Source organism: Cibotium barometz, chromosome 42 (assembly GCF_041138505.1).
Source record: "Cibotium barometz isolate CiBa-2024 chromosome 42, ASM4113850v1, whole genome shotgun sequence".
In the NCBI taxonomy this organism is placed as follows: Eukaryota; Viridiplantae; Streptophyta; class Polypodiopsida; order Cyatheales; family Cibotiaceae; genus Cibotium; species Cibotium barometz.
This window is the reverse complement of record NC_141087.1, coordinates 4,902,167-4,922,496: the sequence shown is the minus strand read 5'-3', so window position 1 is coordinate 4,922,496 and position 20,330 is coordinate 4,902,167. Positions and strand designations below refer to the sequence as shown.

The window sequence follows — 20,330 nt, the reverse complement described above, 5'->3', positions numbered from 1 at the left end:
TACCAAAGAGAATTATGAGAATTCAAAGACAAGGTGGCCTTTACAAAACTCAAGGGAACAATGGAGAGTTTGATGATTGGATCAAGAAGTTGGACATGTACTTTGAGATGAATCCACCTAGTGATCGTGCTAAGGTGTTTTTTGCTTCACTCCACATGGAAGGGTATGCATATACTTAGTGGAGACATATGCATGATGAAGGCTACAACGTCACCACATGGGAAGCATTTAAGGATGAGATATAAGACGCCTTAACTTCGAAGTTACGCAAAGATAAATTGATAAGTGAATGGGATGACTTGGAACAAAGGTTTGGCAAAGTCAAGGACTATACCCAAAAGTTCTAAAGCTCATTCTTCATGTGGATGGATTTAGTAAAAGTTTCAAAATGATCAAGTAAATCAAGGGTCTCAAAGCAAATATTGCATGGTGGATGTAAGAGCTCAAGGGATGCACTCCAATAACAAGCAATGATGTTGGCCAAGTACTATATGAAGACAAATATGTATATTGTGTTAGCTATTAAAGGGGATTTCAGGGCTAAAGCATCAGAAAGAGCAACATAATCATGGTGGATCAAGGAGACATAAGCTTGATTAGAGACATGATTAGAACACATACTCAACACATAACAATGAGAAGTGATTAAAGAGATTAATGAAACTTGAGTATCATTAGAGGAGTAAATCAAGTGTATTTCTTCATTAGAGAGTGCCTCTTATATTAGTTGAATACAAGCATAAAAATACATAATTGATGAAGTCATACACCTCCTCAATCATTTCCTACATTCTCTCCACAAAGTAAGTTCACAACTTGAACACACTCTCCTACACTCCACACACTCTCCACACTTTGGAGATGTGATGTGAACATGCATGTAATGACTATAGAAGGCCAAATGGCCCAAATACATAAATACAATCCATGAACATCTTTAGCAAAAGCTATCGTTCGAGAAAAGAAACACCAAACATCAAACCAAACTAAAAAAGAAGTCCTAGTGTTCATCTACCATCTACTATGCCACTAGGAGTGCCACTAGACACTCATAGACACTCCACACACTCTCCTACACTCCACACTCTAGAGATGTGCTGTGAACGTGCCTGTAATGACTATAGAAGGCCAAAATGGCCTATGAGACCAAATACATAAATAAAATCCATGAACATCTTTAGCAAAAGCTATTGTTCTAGAAAAGAAACCCCAACATCAAACCAGACTAAAAAAGAAGTCATAGTGTTCATCTACCATCTACTATGCCACTAGGAGATGCAACAATTACATCAATATTGGATTGGAGGTCGTTGAGACGGATGTCAGCAAGACTATGTTGACAACAATAGGCGCTATTGGAAGAGCAATTCATTTTTTGGCTGAGAAAAGTTTGAATAAAAGCTTTCCCACCATGGAAAACAGCCCCTTTGTGGTCAAAGGCATTTAAATGCAAAGGTAAAAAATCATCCTTGACTAGTACTTCTCAAATTTTTGAAGGCTGAATTTAAATAGCAAACCGTAAATTATGCCAACTTGAATAATAGATAGTATGCACAAACTTGATGCGTACTACGTAGTTGCATACTCTTTTTTTTTAATGCATAGGACTATCATCAATTTATTTGCATGAAAATGAAAATTTTTCATGGAATAAAGTAGAAGCTGGCCTACGGTCATCAAAAGGAAGGGGGGATTCCATGCAAGACCCATGATCTTGACCCGGTTACACAAATCATTGAAAGTCCATAGATGAAATTTTTGTCACTATTGCTGGCTGAAGAGACGACGAGAGATGTGTGGTTGATAAGCTTGCCTGTAAAGATTCTGCCTCAAGTACAAATCCTCCTGTTGGAAGATCAATCACATGTTGTAGGCTATATATGTTTAGTAATCGGTCTAGTTCAGAGTAAGGTTTCATCTCCGGTGCTGTCGACCAACGAAGCATGGCAAGTTGTCAACATTTCAGCTGCAACACCAGCCATTCAAGCGGCGGCAGCGACATACAGATCAGTTCGGGCCAAGCTATCGAGGTGTTTATCATGGTGCTGGTTGTGATCACGGTGCTCGGGGTGGTGGCCTGCGTGATAGGACGGATGTGCGGTGATTGGTACCACTCGAAGTGCGATTGCCCACCTCCGCCTCCGCCTCCGGATCCGCCTCCGGAGCCCACACCCCCGCCACCGCCCCCGCCCCCGCCATGCCATCCATGCCCACCACCCCCAGGTGAAGCAGCGCCGTCGCCTCCTCCGGGAGCTACATATTTTGTTTATCTCAATTACCCTTTTGCACACATGCTAAATTGACTAATTTGCCTTTGTGATTTTTTTTTTTCAGCGTGCACTGCCTGCTGCCCCGCCCCCGTTGCCCATAGCACCTAAGGAGGATCCTAGAGGGTTCTGACCAGACGGTGCTGGGCTCGCGATTACCCTGGACACCCAAGTGTATGTCGAGGGAGATTTCAAGGAGTTGGAGCAGTGTGCTATGTATATATTTAAGTAAACTAGAAACTATGAAACTGGATCATCTCATTGGTTAACTAGTCGGTCTTCAACAACTGGAGAGTCCGGATGACACTTGATTGGAAAACAATGGAACTGGATTATTTTCGAGTTATGATATTTTATAATCAATGTATTGGTGTGATATTTGGTTACTCTTCCATGTTTTGAAAGAGGAGTGTGTGCGTACGAGGTGTGCGTGTGTAACTGTTTTTGAAAGCTAAAGTTAAGAAAGGCATTTCAATTATGGGTGTGTGAGTAACTGAATATTCCACCAAGTACAGTGGTTGAGCGGTTGACTAACGCATGGGATTGGATGGGGTTAGGCTGGAACGGTGGAAGTTTTATAAACTAAATAATAAAGGTTAATCTCGGTAGTAGGAGTTCGTTTAGGATGGGATCAGTAGCTTAGAAACCTGGACAATCTGCTTTAAGAGATCGGGTCAATGGATGTGCCTCTTTTGATGGGGAAAAAGTGTTGGTTTCTATGAATCAAGTGTAAAGATTGTTCCTCCTTCAAGTTGGTCATCCGAGTGAAGGATAGCCTAGACTCGACCCCGTTAGATAAATTTTTGTTAGAAGATTTTCCTAGAGGAATCCCCTATGCTTTCTAGGCAAGGAAAGTTTTTTCCAGGTTCGGTTTTGGAAGAGCCGCCGGACTAGTCCCTTGCCGCCCGGACATTCGTGGGCGAGGCCCCGACGAGTGGGAAGCTCTGCCGCCCTATGCGCTTGAGGTTGCTACTTGCTGCTGCTAGCACTACTCCAGAGTAGTTCGATGCGCGGAGAGGGCAGGGGTCTCACAGAATCCACAATGAACGAAACTCCAACACAAAAAATCGGCTCAAATACAACACGATATGCAAACATACAATATATTCAAACCAGTAAATCACGTTGTATTACATTCATAATCAAAGAAACACAAAATAGGCTCAAACGATCAACAATGAAAAAAAATTGGATTGAATGGACTACAACGTGATGGAAAGACTTCCAACACATTGAAACCCCCATATCGCGTTGTATTGACTTCATAATGAAAGAAGAAAAGGAAGAAGAAGACATGGTGCAAGTTAGTAAACATTGGATTGATAAAGGGATACTTGTCAAATAGGATGTCATCCATGAAGGGATGAGATGGTGGTGTAATGACAGAGAGCAAATCACGCCGATAAAAATCAATGAAAAGAAGCTTCTGTTTACAGAGAGCTTGCTGCTTAATTTGACGATTAAGGGTTTAATAGAAGGGGTCCCATGTTAAGTAGATGTGATGCCACATGATCGCGTCAGAAGTCACGGGGTTAAGTGCGTGTGTGGCATGCAATGATGATGATTCAATGCATGAGTGACATGTGTCTATCACTTGTGTGAAAGAACATGGGCGGCTGCCAATGTAATCCTACCACATGTAATTTAAACCGTGGGATACCGCATGCACTCCCACATGCATTATTTATAGCGTGAGTTTCAAACACACGGCTTTTTTTCCTATGCAACTATTTTCTCATTCTTGCTTGCTCCTCTCCGAGAGACAGTGTGACCATTGTTGGCAATTCTCCTAATCTTTCCGACACTGATCCGTGAGACAGTCTCCAATCCTGAGGCAATTTTAAGGTGAGTTCTCAAGTCTTATCTGTCTGTTTTCATAATTTAATGATTGTGTCATTCCTTCTTTTCCTATGCACATCATGTATAATTGAAAATTGATTTTGAGCTTCAATACAACGCGATGTAGGGCTTCACTCAAGAACGTCCACCCTAAAGTACATATATAAGGGGCTCATGGGTTATCATTTGTATTGCCACTGGTGCTTAGAATGGTAATGATGGTGGCTTCCTCAGTGTCCAAGCTGCCTTCACCAGTTTTGTAAAGTTCCTCGGCATCTGCTTGTGCAAGGTGCATGTGATCTTTGGTCTCTTTCAGTATTACAAGACCTAGCACATCCTCACCATATACCAAAGATTGTTGTAAATCTAATGCCTTTCTCTATTAGAACCACTACTGTGTCATAAGTGTTAGATTTGTTGGATGTTGCTTGAGCTTTCTAGCCTTCTACCTTATGTGGATATAAGACGGAGTATTGTAAGCAAGTTATTCTTGAACCTACTTCACTGGTAGCCTTTTGATCTTCACTATCAATATAATCCTTCTCTTAATCAATCTCAAGCAAGACCTCTTTTAGACAAAGATTTGATCTTCATTAGTAGCCTTTTGATCTTCAATATCACTATAATCCTTCTCTTAATCAAGCTCAAGTAAGACCTCTTTTAGACAAAGATTTGAAATTTGATCAAGCTTTCCATTATTGAAATTATTGTAGACTTAATTTATAGCAAAATTTAACTCCAAATCCATGCAGAAAGCTTGATTTGCACAATGCCTTTGTAATCTTTACAAATTTTCACCAAGATTCTTTAAAACCTCACTCTACTTAGTAAAGTTTTACACAATATCTGCTCCAATCTGAATTTTTCTTTGAAATCTTCACAATTCTGCAACATAAACATGTTCAAATCTGTAAAACAACTGTAAATCTGCATAATGGCTCTCTAATTATCTACATAGAACTATAATCTGCACACAACTATAATTTGAACAATAACTCTACACTGATCTTGAATCCTGCACTCAAATATGTAACAAAACAGCAATAGATCTTTAATCTATTGACTTATGTTGAAAAGTGAATCAAAATCTGCAATATTTGCAATATGTCTCCAATATATTTGATAGGAATTTTTCACCAAAACTACATCGTAACCAAGAATCTCCCCACCAAGAATGCAAAGAACTCAAAGGATGTTGTAAATGATAATAATAGGAAACTAGGGTTTGTGTGAAGATTTGATGGAAATAGACTCTAATTCATGTAAAATTTCTACAAAAATCAAGAAAATCAAGAAGCTTTTCAAGAACATCAAGAAAATGCATTTTGATAACTATGGAAATTCTTAATCGGAGAATGATTAACACTAATCATGATCAAAAAATGTATTCTAAAAAACTAGATTAATAGTAATCCAAAAATTATTATCACTAATCATGATTAAAAAATACATTTTAAAAATTAGATTAAAAAAATTTAAAAATGATTAATCTCCTAATCACTCCTTAAATAAGGATCTAAGACAAGAGCTCTGATGCTAATTGAAATGGAGCGATAATAAAGGTGAGATATGAGATAATCACCATAGATTAATACAAGATTAAAGAGATAATCTCATACAAAGAACTATGATGCCTAAGTGAGTTAACTTCTCACCAAGAGGATGGAAATAGTCTTCCATACACCAAAAGCTCCAAGAACCTACAAATGTCCAAGAGAGATAATGTCCAAAGATCATAAAAGTCATAAAGGGTACAAATGACAACCCATGAGCCTCTTGGTACCCGGGCCCATTACCATGGTCCTAGACCTAATCTAAAAGTTGTTGCTTCATTATATATATATATATATATATGCATGCGTACATACATACATACATACATATATATATATGTGTGTGTGTGTGTGTATAGATCTATATATGTAGAAGCCCCTTATCGCATGCATGCATGCATGTATTTTAAATACACACATGCATGCATGTATGTAAAATACCTTTATTTTTATATTTTTTTCAACATAATCTTTTACCCCTTTTTTATAAGCATACATGTTAGTATTCTAAAATTTAGAACTCCCTTATAAAAATCACATAAGTTAATTACCTTAACAACGACTGTTTAACCCCCTTTTGCATGTATATGTGGTTCCATTGGACGAGCCGTTGGTTTCAGGTTGCAAATTTTTTAAATGAAAGCTTTCCCATCATAGAAAATAGCCCATTTTTGCTCAAGGCATTTAAATGCAAAGGTAAAAATTCTAGTACTTAGCAAATTTGTAAAGGTGGAAACTCTTGTTGATCATTACCTTGAAATAGCAAACCATAAATTGAATAGATAGTATGTGTAAATGTGACTAAACGTGATGCTTACTTAGTACACTTAACGTCATATCTTTGATCCGTTTGGGGATTATTTGCACGAAAATGAAAATTATGGAATAGAGTAGAAAGTGGCCCCCACGGGCATCCAAAGGAAGGAGGGGTTCCATTGTACGAGACCCCTTAACAGAAAAGTCACGGGAAGTCAGTCTTTGGATCTCTTGACCCGGTTACACAAATCATTGTGCACCACGAGGGACTTTTTTTAGTCACTGAAAGGGTAGAAAGAAGTGCAAAGCCATTAGAAGAGTGTGGTTGATAAGCTTGCGGCAAAGCAGAAGAAGGTAGTCTTCCCTACTTCCAGTTTTGGAAGATCAATCACATGGTGTAGTTCAGAGTAAGGTTTCATCTCCGGTGCTGTCGGCCTAAGACCAACGAAGCATGGCAAGTTGTGCAAATTTCAGCTGCAGTGCCAGCCAGCCAGGCGGCGGCGGCGGCGGCGGGCTGGGTGTCATGTTCGTGGTGCTGGCAGTGATCACGGTGGTCGCGTTGTTGGCCAGCATAGTGGGGCGGATATGCAGCGGTTGGTACCCCAGTGCAGACTCGCAGTTCGACTCCAATGGCTGGGTGGAGACGCACTGCGCCAGCTGTATCGATGGCGATGTGGAGGTGGCGCCTCCTCCGCCTGCTCCGCCTGCTTCGCCTCCACCGCCCCCGCCGCCACCCCCTTGCCCGGAAGGTGAAGCAGCGCCGCCTCCTCGATCTAAATTACCCTTTTGCACATATGCCAGCTTGACTAATCTGTCTGTCTTTGCACAGGAATCGTCCGGTGTTATCCACCGTACTGCAGCTGTGGTGGCTACCACTGCTACTACCGAAACGACATGTATTATTTCCCCCCTCGCTGCGGATAACGACCCTCACGATTCAGTTATTAGCATTCTCATCACTCGTAAATAAAGGGGCATGATGCTGACTTGGATGTAAAACTACTAAAGTTTTCTCATCCTTTTCTTTTCTCTTCGCCTCTCTCTCTCTCTCTCTCTCTCTCTCTCCATCCAAGGGCAAGGGCAGAAAGAGAGCTGTTCTCTTGTTAATTTAGTACATTAGGCCCGGTTTAGACTCTACCGGGCCTAATAAGTTGGCCTATTGTTAATTTAGTACATCAGGCCCGGTTTAGACTCTACCGGGCCTAATAAGTTGGCCTAGCCTCCTCCATTATATACTGTTCAACACCAATGGGCATAGCCCAAGTGGTTAGAGTCTTACCTTCTATATTTTGTAAGAGGGTTTCTCATCAACGTGTGGAGACCGGAAGCTTTTTCTGTCTCACGGATAGGTGTGACATGGAAAGTGAACAAATCATTTTTTTGCCACCTCAGGGCAACAATGTGTGGAGGTCGAAAGCTTTTTCTGCCTCACAGACATGGAAAGTGAACAAATCATTTTTTTCCACCTCCAGGCACTACCTCTTCTAGTGGTACAGTCTGAAACAACCGTTTTGCCTTTTCTTCCAAATTTTTATTTGCAATGTAAAAAACTTGTAATGGTTTGCCTATGTTTAATTGCTTGTGCAATGGTTAGTGTTTTTGTGTATTGATTTGGTGTGATGATGGCTAGGTATCTATAGGAGGTGATTAATTTATCATTGGATGTGTTGGTAATTGGTACTATATCGGGCTAACTAATAGTTAATTACCACCACATCCAATGATTAATTATCATTAGATGTGATGGTAATTGGTACTATATCGTGCTAGTCAATAGTTGGGACTCTTTTCATACAATGACATTTGGTCCACTATTCGACCCACATGAGAATTATATGCATAAGGAACATGAGTAGAACCCGGTGGTGGTGAACATAATGAATTTCTAGGGGCTTAAGAGATTTCAACTCAAATGTAAGCATGGCTACTAGTTATAAAATAGTAGCAAATGGAGTTGTGAAATCAATATAGTTAACAATACTCGAGTTCAAATCGTGAAAAACATTCAATTTCAAAACTTATAACTTATACTGATTTTAAGAGAAAATTGAATTCATTTTGAATTAAAATATCCCAAAAGTTTGGATTTTGAAACCTTGACATGAGGAATTTGTTGGTATTTTTTATATTTGAGATTTATAATAGACTAAATCTCTTTTTTTTTTAACACACTAGTAAGCAAAACGCGTCGAGAATATATAATCTCTACTAAATCATCTCTCAATTTGGAATAACTAAAGTCCCCAAAGAGGGTGGGAGTTACCTAGGAATATGTTAGATAGTAAATGAGTCTATAGCACGGGTTATTCTTTTCATGGACCACTAGAAAGCGATGTAGTCACTTCAAAGGACACATTTTATGGTTTTGACATTAGGAGTGTCAACCTTGATTATGCACCAAGCAATATAATCTGGTGTGTCACTACACAATTAAATGTTCGTAAGTTGTATGTCACCAAGAAACACAACTTATTGTGTTTTCAAGTGACACGTAAAACTACGTTTTGTATTAGACTAAATGACACTTCCAATCATTTAAATAATCAAATTTGAATGTGAACAATTGTCTCACTTGTACTTTCTCACCTCCCTTACTATTTCCTTACATGATTTTACATTACTCTTATCTTTTTCTTTACAAACCTTGTTCACTACCAAGTATATTGAAGTTCAAGTCGAAGCTTGATAAACCAAGACTTTCATCAAAATAAATCAAAATGTGCACAAGCTAGCACATGTATATACAAAGCTTGTTTACAAAAATGTGTGTCAAGTAATAATAATATGTGAATTCTCCTCAATTTGTTGAATCCTCTTCACCTATAAAATAACCAATAATAAATTGGTAAACAAATGTTTTATAAGTATACAAACCATAACCACATACATGTTTGTTTGCCAGGTGTAAGTAACTCACAAGAATCACCCTTCCATACAAACCAAACTATAACAAACATTGGAGGTCCCAACCATATGTCAATGTACACAAAAGGTATCAATACTTATAATAGCATCACCCATGATATTAAGATGATTTGGCTTGACGCAAAGATAATCCAAGCGTCCCCAAATTGTCTAAGAGCATAGAATAATATTTTTAAGAGGGCTTAAAATATATTCCCATAACATTCCGTCTTACTTGAGTTTACAACTGCCTTCAATCACAGGTTTGTTAAAAAGAACAGAGGATCTCAAGGAAGGCACGAAAGTATTTCAGGGACCCATCTTGCATCTTCACGAGAATGATTTTGAAAAGTCACCAAGTATTTGATATATTGATTTCCAGTAACGAGTTGATGTAATCTGATGATCAATGATAGTATCTAGAAGAAAAGCTTCTTGCTCATACACAAGATGAGTGGGAAGTGATCCTCTGAAAGGTTTTAGTAAACTCCATGAAATAAGTTATGAATCTGCCAAGGAGGAGAAGGTAATTCAAGTCTATAAGCAACATCATTAATTTTGTGAATCATCTTAGAAGGTCCATAAAATCTTGGGATAAGCTTAACATTTATAAAGTTTTCAACACTTAAGTCGATGCTTCTCAATTCTCAAAAGTACATAAATCTCCAATTTCAAAAGATATAGCGTTACGTTTACAGTTTTCTTTCTTAACATATTGTTCTTGAGCATAAGCAATAGAATGTTTTACATCATTTAAAATACTAGTAAAATCGATAGATCAGCAGCTTCAATTTTATGGGAAAGTCTAGTTGCCAGCAGCATAGGCAAAGGTTTTCCATACACAATTTTGAAAGGTGCTCTACCAGTACTGAATGAGGAGTATTATTTGTAAGCAAACTGGAGAAGATGAATGTACTTATCCTATGAATTAGGTTGTTAGGAAACATAGGCTCTGAGTAGATCTAAGATAGTACTATTAGTAACCTCAATTTGTCCATTCCTTTTTCCCAATAAAAAACTATGAAAAAATCCACCTTAGTACCTAAGTTGGAGAAAAGAGTGATCCAAAAGTTATTGCCTACGTAGAGGTTTGAGATAACACGTTTAGCGAGGCTCAACGACAATATCTATGCCGATCTCCCTCTCGCAGTGGTGATATGCACTGGATTGTGCACCTTTTTGAAATTTCAGAAAACAAAATGCACAGAGCACAACGTCACCGCCCTCCCTCTCGCGGTGATGACGTGCTCAGACTCTGCTCAACACCTTTTGAAATTTCACAAAAGAAATAACAAAGAGCCCCACATCAACCCTAGGACACTTTGCGCGTTATCGTGTATAGATAGATAGATAGATAGAATAGCCCACTCCCTATGCGTTGTCATATGGTCATAGGTGGTCAATTGGCTTGACTCTTAGATAGCATTTCTGTCTCGACTTGCAAACTCCAAAGGCATAAACTTTAAAGGGAACAAAGATCCAAAGGAGTAGCAATAGTAATTATTGGGACCAGGGCCTAATTTTTGTTTTACCTATTAAGGGTGATTTTGCCAATCAAAAAAGATTTTAAAAACAACTATGTTAAAAAACATGCAATGCCCTAGAAACAACTTTTCACTCTGAAATACAATAATTTCAAATGCCTTTCAAATGACATGTCATTTTTTTAAAAGTGCTTTTTATTTTTTTAGATATATATATATATAATATACAGTGTATTATATAATACACAATGCACACATGACACATCTATAAGCACTCCACTAACCACTAACTAGTAGTTAGTGGTTACTGGAGTATATATATATAATACAGTGTATTATATAATACACAATGCACACATGACACATCTCTAAGCACTCCACTAACCACTAACTAGTAGTAAGTTACTAGTAACCACCACTAGTAAGTTAGTAACCAGTATTAAGTTTTAACCACCTTAGGGATGTGTGTGGGATTCGTGGGAATTGATTAATTAATCAATATTAATAAATATTCCATGAATTTGCATGATTGCACGATGCATCATTTGCGTGGCTGCCTGGCAACCTGGGCACTGGCCACGTTTTCTTGAAATTTTAAAATTTCCAATTTTGTTTTTAGCCAAAAGAGGAAAGTTGAAACACGCAGCATGCTTACTCGCTTAGAGCTCTGTTTTTTCATTCTCTTGCAGCCTGCATTGGCTCTACAGGCTGCAACCTTGGAATTTATATTCTCTAATCCCGATTCATTAGCAACTAATCGCCACCTTTCACACTTCACGCGGTGACGCCGCCGGTGAGTTTTTAAACCTCCCTCACTAATCCCAATTCCCACGTTTCAAATCACACTTGTTTTTCTTAATCTCCATTTTTAACATCGCCTTGGCTTGGATTCTCCCAGTCTGTGACATTTCTCTCTTTCTTTTTTTCCCTCTTTTTTTTGCACTCGCCCACGAGTTGGACTCTAGAGGCTGGCCAAGAATGTGCCCGCAAATCGGCCAATTTCCAAAAATCTCCTCAGGCCCTTTGTCATTTAACTACAATTTAATGCAGGACATGATTAAGCCTAGCAATCTTTTGGGAGTAAAGTAGTGGGGGGGGCCTCGATGGCAACAAGTTGGACGGTCCAGAATCCCAGAGTAAATCGTTCGGCGGCCCTAATCATCGAAATTAATGGCTCAATCAGGAAATCTAATCTTGATTGGTACCATTTTAATCTCTTTCTTACCAATCGGCTATGCATGGGCCGGTGCATATCATCCAATGATTAGCACATTTTGTTAATCACTGTTGGAAGTTAAGTGGCGTTGGTTTCCTGATTCCTGAATCTTGGCCTTTGCAAGTTATCATGATTCCTGAATCATTCGATCAAAGAGCACCATTGCTGCTTGCAAGTTACAGCAGGTAAAAGTCTCCAGCATTTGCAAAACCAGTCTACTCAACTCATATAAGGGGTCCTCTCATGAGTTGTTTTGGTGTCTGCTCATAAAGGCGTCTTCACCCTTTGCATACAAGGACTCAGGAGAACCGCCTCAGGCTTGCAGCCAGGTCTGGACTCTACTCGTCTCTACCTGACGTAGGCATCCTAGAAATTGTCGCTTGCTTCTTTTTGTTGTTCGAGATTGTTGGGACAGAAAATAAGAATGTCAGAGCTTGGGTTAGCATGTGTAGTATGTTTTAGTTTGAGTTTGCTCACAGTCAAAGCTTGGGTTACATGGTGGCTGCACAAGCCAATGATGTTCACCTCTTGCAGGATTTTATCTCTAGCCCCTCTTCAGTGGTACCCTTGGTAGTCATAGATGATAAAGCAATAAGATGTCCATATCATCTTGCATCTCCATCATGCTCATGCAGCTTGTAGACTTGGTTTTCTAATAGCTGTAGTACCACTTGTTGAAGGTTGCTAGAAGGGGATGTGCTTGCATGTATTTGAGATAGCAAAAATAAGGGCCCAGACTCCCTTTAAATAGGAGATGAGAGGGTTGTCTGGCTTGTGGACTTGTTGGTGAAACCAGGTTCACGTGGTCATCTATTAGGGATTCCCTCAAAATAGCATAAATAGTTTCATTCATGGATAGCCCCCTTTGAGTAGTGTGATGGTGGGCACTTGGATGCATACTTTGGTTGTCCATAGAACTGTCCAACAGCACTCCAAATAGCCTACATAGCCCTCCAAATGATCTAAACATCCTCTTGTTTCTCCTCATTTTGGGCATATACCACAACATGACAAATGTTATAATATGTAGAGGTGGTTTTGTATTGTATGATTGTGTACAATTAAATGAAATTGCTCTCTATCTGTCTTTCTCTCTTAACTTACTTTTATGAATCTTGATTAGTGAGTTGTGATCATAGCTAGCTACTTCCGATCTTGGTGGAGGACATGGACCTGGCTACAACTTATTTCTAGGTTGGATTCTTATTTTGATTGTTTCAACATTTTGTTAAGCTATCTTCAACTATTGGGTGTCTCCCTTTTGTGTCTTGTTTTTGTTGTTGTCTGTTGTTCCCCTGTTATAGTAGTATAATTGCCTTGTATAAATGAACGTGCTTAACTGTTAAGGTAGGCTCTCTTCTCTTTATTCTCATGTGGCTTCTTTTTCTTATTTTATTCTTATATTTTCAGTCATGGCTAACCGTCCCAATCTAGTGCCTCATAGAGGACGCGGCAAAAAGAAAAAGTCACAGCCTTCAATAGATTCTTTTTTGTCAAGACGGACCAGTGCCAATGTAGGACATGAGTAGTGGTGGGAGCTCAGAAACTTGTAATGAGATTTTCCAATAGTCTTCTTCCAGTAAACCCAAAAGGAAGTGGAGGACTCAATGGACTCTACTACATCCTTGGGCATATTTATGCAAGTCTCCATGTAATGAGGACCGCATAAAATGCACTTGGTGTGAAGAAGATGGAAGAGTGAATACAAACCATAACCACATACATGTTTGCCAGGTGTAAGTAACTCATAATAATCACCCTTCCATACAAACCAAACTATAACAAACATTAGAGGTCCCAACCATATGTCAATGTACACAAAAGGTATCAATACTTATAATAGCATCATCCATGATATTAAGATGATTTGGCTTGACGCAAAGATAATCCAAGCGTCTCCAAATTGTCTAAGAGCATAGAATAATATTTTTAAGAGGGCTTAAAATATATTCCCATAACATTCTCTCTTACTTGAGTTTACAATTGCCCTCAATCACAGGTTTGTTAAAAAGAACAAAGGATCTCAAGGAAGGCACGAAAGTATTTCAGGGACCCATCTTGCATCTTCACGAGAATGATTTGAAAAGTCACCAAGTATTTGATATATTGATTTCCAGTAATGAGTTGATGTAATCTGATGAACAATGATAGTATCTAGAAGAAAAGCTTCTTGCTCATACACAAGATGGGTGGGAAGTGATCCCCTGAAAGGTTTTAGTAAACTCCATGAAATAAGTTATGAATCTGCCAAGGAGGAGAAGTTAATTCAAGTCTATAAGCAACATCGTTAATTTTTTGAATCATCTTAGAAGGTCCATAAAATCTTGGGATAAACATAACATTTATAAAGTTTTCAACACTCTTAAGTCGACGCTTCTCAATTCTCAAAAGTACATAAATCTCCAATTTCAAAAGATATAGCTTTACGTTTACGGTTTTCTTTCTTAACATATTGTTCTTGAGCATAAGCAATAGAATGTTTTACATCATTTAAAATACTAGTAAAATCGATAGTGAATTGATTAGCAGCTTCAATTTTATGGGAAAGTCTAGTTGCCAGCAGCATAGGCAAAGGTTTTCCATACACAATTTTGAAAGGTGCTCTACCAGTAATAAATGAGGAGTATTATTTGTAAGCAAACTGGAGAAGATGAATGTACTTATCCTATGAATTAGGTTGTTAGGAAACATAGGCTCTGAGTAGATCTAAGATAGTACTATTAGTAACCTCAATTTGTCCATTCCTTTTTCCCAATAGAAAACTATGAAAAAATCCACCTTAGTACCTAAGTTGGAAAAAAGAGTGATCCAAAAGTTATTGCCTACGTAGAGGTTTGAGATCTGCTCAGAGCCTACATAGGCTCTGAGTAGATCTAAGATAGTACTATTAGTAACCTCAATCTGTCCATTTCTTTTTCCCAATAGAAAACTATGAAAAAATCCACCTTAGTACCTAAGTTGGAAAAAAGAGTGATCCAAAAGTTATTGCCTACGTAGAGGTTTGAGATAACACATTTAGCGAGGCTTAACGACAATATCTATGCCGATCTCCCTCTCGCAGTGGTGATATGCACTGGACTGTGCACCTTTTTGAAATTTCAGAAAACAAAACGCACAGAGCACCACGTCACCGCCCTCCCTCTCGCGGTGATGACGTGCTCAGACTCTGCTCAACATCTTTTGAAATTTCACAAAAGAAATAACAAAGAGCCCCACATCAACCCTAGGACACTTGCGCGTTATCGTGTATAGATAAATAGATAGATAGAATAGCCCACTCCCTACGCGTTGTCATACGGTCATAGGTGGTCAATTGGCTTGACTCTTAGATAGCATTTCTGTCTCGACTTGCAAACTCCAAAGGCATAAACTTTAAAGGGAACAAAGATCCAAAGGAGTAGCAACAGTAATTATTGGCACCATGGCCTAAATTTGACGGGTGTTTTACCTGTCAAGGGTGATTTTGCCAATCAAAAAAGATTTTAAAAAAAACTATGTCAAAAAACATGCAATGTCCTAGAATTAACTTTTCACTCTGAAATACAATAATTTCAAATGCCTTTCAAATGACGTCATTTTTAAAAAAGTGCTTTTCATTTATATATATATATATATATATATATATATATATATAGTGTATTATATAATACACAATGCACACATGACACATCTATAAGCACTCCACTAACCACTAATTAGTAGTAAGTTACTAGTAACCACTAAGTTACCACTAGAAAGTTAGTAACCAGTATTAAGTTTTAACCACCTTAGGGATGTGTGTGGGATTCATGGGAATCGATTAATTAATTAATATTAATAAATATTCACGTTTTATTGCATGAATTTGCATGATTGCACGATGCATCGTTTGCGTGGCTCGTTGGAAACCTGGGCACTGGGCCACGTTTTCTTGAAATTTTAAAAATTTCAATTTTTGTTTTTAGCCAAAAGAGGAAAGTTGAAACACGCAGCATGCTTACTCGCTTAGAGCTCTGTTTTTTCATTCTCTTGCAGCTTGCATTGGCTCTACAGGCTGTAACCTTGGAATTTATATTCTCTAATCCCTATTCATTAGCAACCAATCGCCACCTTTCACACTTCACGCGGTGACGCCGCCAGTGAGTTTTTAAACCTCCCTCACTAATCCCAATTCTCACGTTTCAAATCACACTTGTTTTTCTTAATCTCCATTTTTAACATCGCCTTGGCTTGGATTCTCCCAGTCTATGACATTTCTCTCTTTCTTTCTTCCCCTCTTTTTTTTGCACTCGCCCACGAGTTGAACTCTAGAGGCTGGCCAAGAATGTGCCCGCAAATCGGTCAATTTCCAAAAATCTCCTCAGGCCCTTTGTCATTTAACTACAATTTGATGCAGGCCATTAGGGCATGATTAAGCCGCATTCTCTATAGCAATCTTTTGGGAGTAAAGTAGTGGGGGGCCGCGATGGCAACAAGTTGGAAGGTCAAGAATCCCATAGTAAATCGTTCGACGGCTCTAATCATCAAAATTAATGGCTCAATCAGGAAATCTAATCCTGATTGGTACCATTTTAATCTCTTTCTTACCATCGGCTATGCATGGGCCGGCGGTGCATATCATCCAATGATTAGCACATCTTGTTCACTGTTTGGAAGTTAAGTGGCGTTGGTTTCCTGATTCCTGAATCTTGGCCTTTGCGGGTTATCATGATTCCTGAATCATTCGATCAAAGAGAACCATTGCTACTTGCAAGTTGCAGCAAGTAAAATCTCCAGCATTTGCAAAACCGGTCTACTCAACTCATATAAGGGGTCCTCTCATGAGTCGTTTTGGTGTTTGCTCATAAAGGCGTCTTCACCCTTTGCATACAAGGACTCAGGAGAATCGCCTCAGGCTTGCAGCTTGTCTCAGGTCTAGACTCTACTCGTCTCTACCTGACGTAGGCATCCTAGAAATTGTCGCTTGCTTCTTTTTGTTGTTCGAGATTGTTGGGACAGAAAATAAGAATGTCAGAGCTTGGGTTAGCATGTGTAGTATGTTTTAGTTTGAGTTTGCTCACAGTCAAAGCTTGGGTTACATGGTGGCTGCACAAGCCAATGATGTTCACCTCTTGCAGGATTTTATCTCTAGCCCCTCTTCAGTGGTACCCTTGGTAGTCATAGATGATAAAGCAATAAGATGTCCATATCATCTTGCATCTCCATCATGCTCATGCAGCTTGTAGACTTGGTTTTCTAATAGCTGTAGTACCACTTGTTGAAGGTTGCTAGAAGGGGATGTGCTTGCATGTATTTGAGATAGCAAAAATAAGGGCCCAGACTCCCTTTAAATAGGAGATGAGAGGGTTGTCTGGCTTGTGGACTTGTTGGTGAAACCAGGTTCACGTGGTCATCTATTAGGGATTCCCTCAAAATAGCATAAATAGTTTCATTCATGGATAGCCCCCTTTGAGTAGTGTGATGGTGGGCACTTGGATGCATACTTTGGTTGTCCATAGAACTGTCCAACAGCACTCCAAATAGCCTACATAGCCCTCCAAATGATCTAAACATCCTCTTGTTTCTCCTCATTTTGGGCATATACCACAACATGACAAATGTTATAATATGTAGAGGTGGTTTTGTATTGTATGATTGTGTACAATTAAATGAAATTGCTCTCTATCTGTCTTTCTCTCTTAACTTACTTTTATGATTCTTGAATCTTGATTAGTGAGTTGTGATCATAGCTAGCTACTTTCGATCTTGGTGGAGGACATGGACCTGGCGACAACTTATTTCTAGGTTGGATTCTTATTTTGATTGTTTCAACATTTTGTTAAGCTATCTTCAACTATTGGGTGTCTCCCTTTTGTGTCTTGTTTTTGTTGTTAGTCTGTTGTTGAGTGCAGTGGCACAGTTTCAAGCATCGGCTTCATGAATTATGGGCGTGCATTGTATTGCCCACCGTGAGGCACTTGCAACAACAAAAGCAAAGGATGGTTTTGCATCGAATCCTCATGTGTTTGCTTTTGTTGATAAGGTTGCGAACAAGGTATATGCATGGCTAGGGAAATCAACAAATCGACATGTCGAACTTCGAAACTTGATGCATGAGTATCATATTGCAAACTTGAAAGTTTTACAAATCCATGCAATTCGATGGCCATCTAGAGGCCAAGTAATGGAAAGATTGGTTCCCGTAATGCGTGCTATTTTGGAGCAATGGAGAATGCATGAGAAAAAATTGTACAATTATGCTACAATCTTTCAAGTCCAGTTTATGATCATTTGTTGGCTGATGTTTTGGTTGAATTGAATAAATTAAATGCAAAATTTGAGAGATGGAGAACATGGATGTTACTATGATTGGAGTCTACTTGGATTTGACATTTGAGAAGCTTACTAAAAGGTATATATCTTATGAAGGCCAATTTGGTGTTGGTTCAAAATAGCTTACAAAGTTTTTGAACATGTCAAAAGATGGGAATATGTTATATGTTGATTCTAATGGGTTTACTCATAAGCATGTGCTACACTTTGTGCCGGTTCCAAAATTAGCTCGAAGAAAGAAACGAGGCAGAGCACAAGTGATTCAGAAGAGGAGGATGCAACTCTTGATCTCAATGTACTGCCTCATGATGCTAGAAGTGCAAGTGGTTCCCTTGTTGAATGTATTTGCATTGGATGGACATTTGTACAAGATGTTTTGAATGCTTTAAATAATAGGTTTCTTGATCTTGGGGATTTCAATTCGGTCAAGCTATTTAATCCATTACCTATCCTTCAGATGTAATTGAAAGGGATAAAAAGACTAAAGAATGGTTAGAGAGGCTTATTGGCAAGCTTAATGTTAATGATTTAACAATTGACATTAGGAAATGTTTGGGTCAACGGAAGGATTTTGTTGGCATGCTGTACAGGGTTACTAGGAGTAGAGGTATGCATGATGCTTGGGCAATCTGCAGCAACACAAAGACTTGGTGGGACACATTTCCAAGACTGATGTATTTATGGCAAGCAAGCATAGTAATTTGAGTGAGTACAACATCATGTGAGCGAGGTTTCTCTCGACAAAATGACATAAAGAGTAGCTTGAGAAGTAGCTTGTGTCTAGAGACGCTTGATGCATTGATGTTGTTATCACTTAATGCAAGTCATGCATCACAAGTTTGTTGGAAAGATGTTTTTGATATTTGGTTACAAGGAAAAAAGAGGGGGGCGATGCCCTCGGTTATGCAAGGGAGTCACGAAGCACAGTACCCTCCATGCTTCCAAACACTACTGCCAGCACCCCTGAATTCGTTGCACGGAGGGGGTAGGGATCTTTCAGCTGGTATCAGAGCGAATTGGCTAAAGAGGATCAACCGAGAAGCGAGAAATGTCAAAAATTTATGAAGTACCAGTAAAAGATTGTAATTGTGTGATGAAATTCATACAAATTGATATTCAGAATGAAGATTCATAAATTGGAAATTGGGTCTTCAGATGGAAGTACCGCAATTATATAGAATCCCTAACTTGCTTGAGGCATAGATATGATGGTATTTACCTTATTGCTCCAAGGACCGTGACTAATCGTATATATCATGGGTATATCTACAGCTCTTTACTGACAATGTATACGAGTAAATCTAAGACCTTGAAGTTATAAGCAAAAATGCTATCCAGAGGATGAATTCGAATGCTGGTTGATATGATTTTTGAATTCTGGTTGAGATTTGATGAATTGATTTAGATTCTAATTGAAAGATGATGATTTCTAAATTCTGGTTGAAGGAAGATAAATTGAACAAAGCCACAATGAGGATGAATGGGACGAATCCCTATGATGATGTTAGTACCTGGAAAACGATTATAACTTCAGCAAATCACTATGAGATTAGTGGATTGTGTTGACAGATTACTGCTGTTTGACCTTTGCACCCAATGGATCTAATTAAGGGATGACAAATTGAAAACCTAAGTAACTGATTCCTTAATTGATGATGGGAAAATCATCCCCGAGCCTGCATGCTCAAAACGAGAAATTTTTGTAATCACCCACATTGGTATGAGGGTTGCCCTGCCTGAGCTCACCTAGAAGCTCGTAATGGTTGTTGCGTGATGTGTGCATGAGCGATGCACGTGTGAGGTACATGTGCATGGGCTGGTTCCCACCCAAACTTCCATGTTCAAATCGGACTCAATGGTTCTGCTGTAAGCGAGTCGGCTCAAAATGGACTAGGTGTCTAAGATAGTAGACACGCGCACACATGTTTGGTTGATGAACACTCCAATGCATCATTGAGGGGGAGTGTTGAGAGGTAGCAATTGGGGTTGTGCAATGCTACATTGATGGGTGATGGGTGAG

At 38.9% G+C, this 20,330-nt stretch overlaps 2 protein-coding genes and 1 long non-coding RNA gene across 5 annotated transcripts; all 3 read left to right on the top strand.

The window, feature by feature from the left end:
* Window positions 1-1,763: 1,763 nt before the first annotated feature.
* On the top strand, window positions 1,764-2,557 carry LOC147614093 (uncharacterized). Its single transcript, XM_086780389.1, has 2 exons — window positions 1,764-2,223; window positions 2,335-2,557. The coding sequence occupies exons 1-2, from the start codon at window positions 1,944-1,946 to the stop codon at window positions 2,376-2,378; spliced, it is 324 nt and encodes a 107-aa protein (XP_086636515.1). The 5' UTR covers window positions 1,764-1,943; the 3' UTR covers window positions 2,379-2,557.
* Window positions 2,558-6,687: 4,130 nt separating this feature from the next.
* LOC147614092 (uncharacterized) lies at window positions 6,688-7,909 on the top strand. The gene is made up of 2 exons (XM_086780388.1): window positions 6,688-7,164; window positions 7,245-7,909. The coding sequence occupies exons 1-2, from the start codon at window positions 6,867-6,869 to the stop codon at window positions 7,337-7,339; spliced, it is 393 nt and encodes a 130-aa protein (XP_086636514.1). The 5' UTR covers window positions 6,688-6,866; the 3' UTR covers window positions 7,340-7,909.
* Window positions 7,910-11,503: 3,594 nt separating this feature from the next.
* On the top strand, window positions 11,504-18,716 carry LOC147614091 (uncharacterized). 3 transcript variants are annotated; one of them, XR_015263017.1, is made up of 6 exons: window positions 11,504-12,004; window positions 12,144-12,204; window positions 12,292-12,348; window positions 13,143-13,213; window positions 17,712-18,389; window positions 18,539-18,716. It is a non-coding gene; the product is annotated as an uncharacterized LOC147614091 (long non-coding RNA). The 3 variants fall into 3 exon arrangements; XR_015263018.1 differs by lacking the exons at window positions 17,712-18,389; window positions 18,539-18,716 and adding an exon at window positions 14,019-14,474; XR_015263016.1 differs by lacking the exons at window positions 13,143-13,213; window positions 17,712-18,389; window positions 18,539-18,716 and having other exon boundaries at window positions 12,292-13,089.
* The last annotated feature ends 1,614 nt before the right edge of the window (window positions 18,717-20,330 follow it).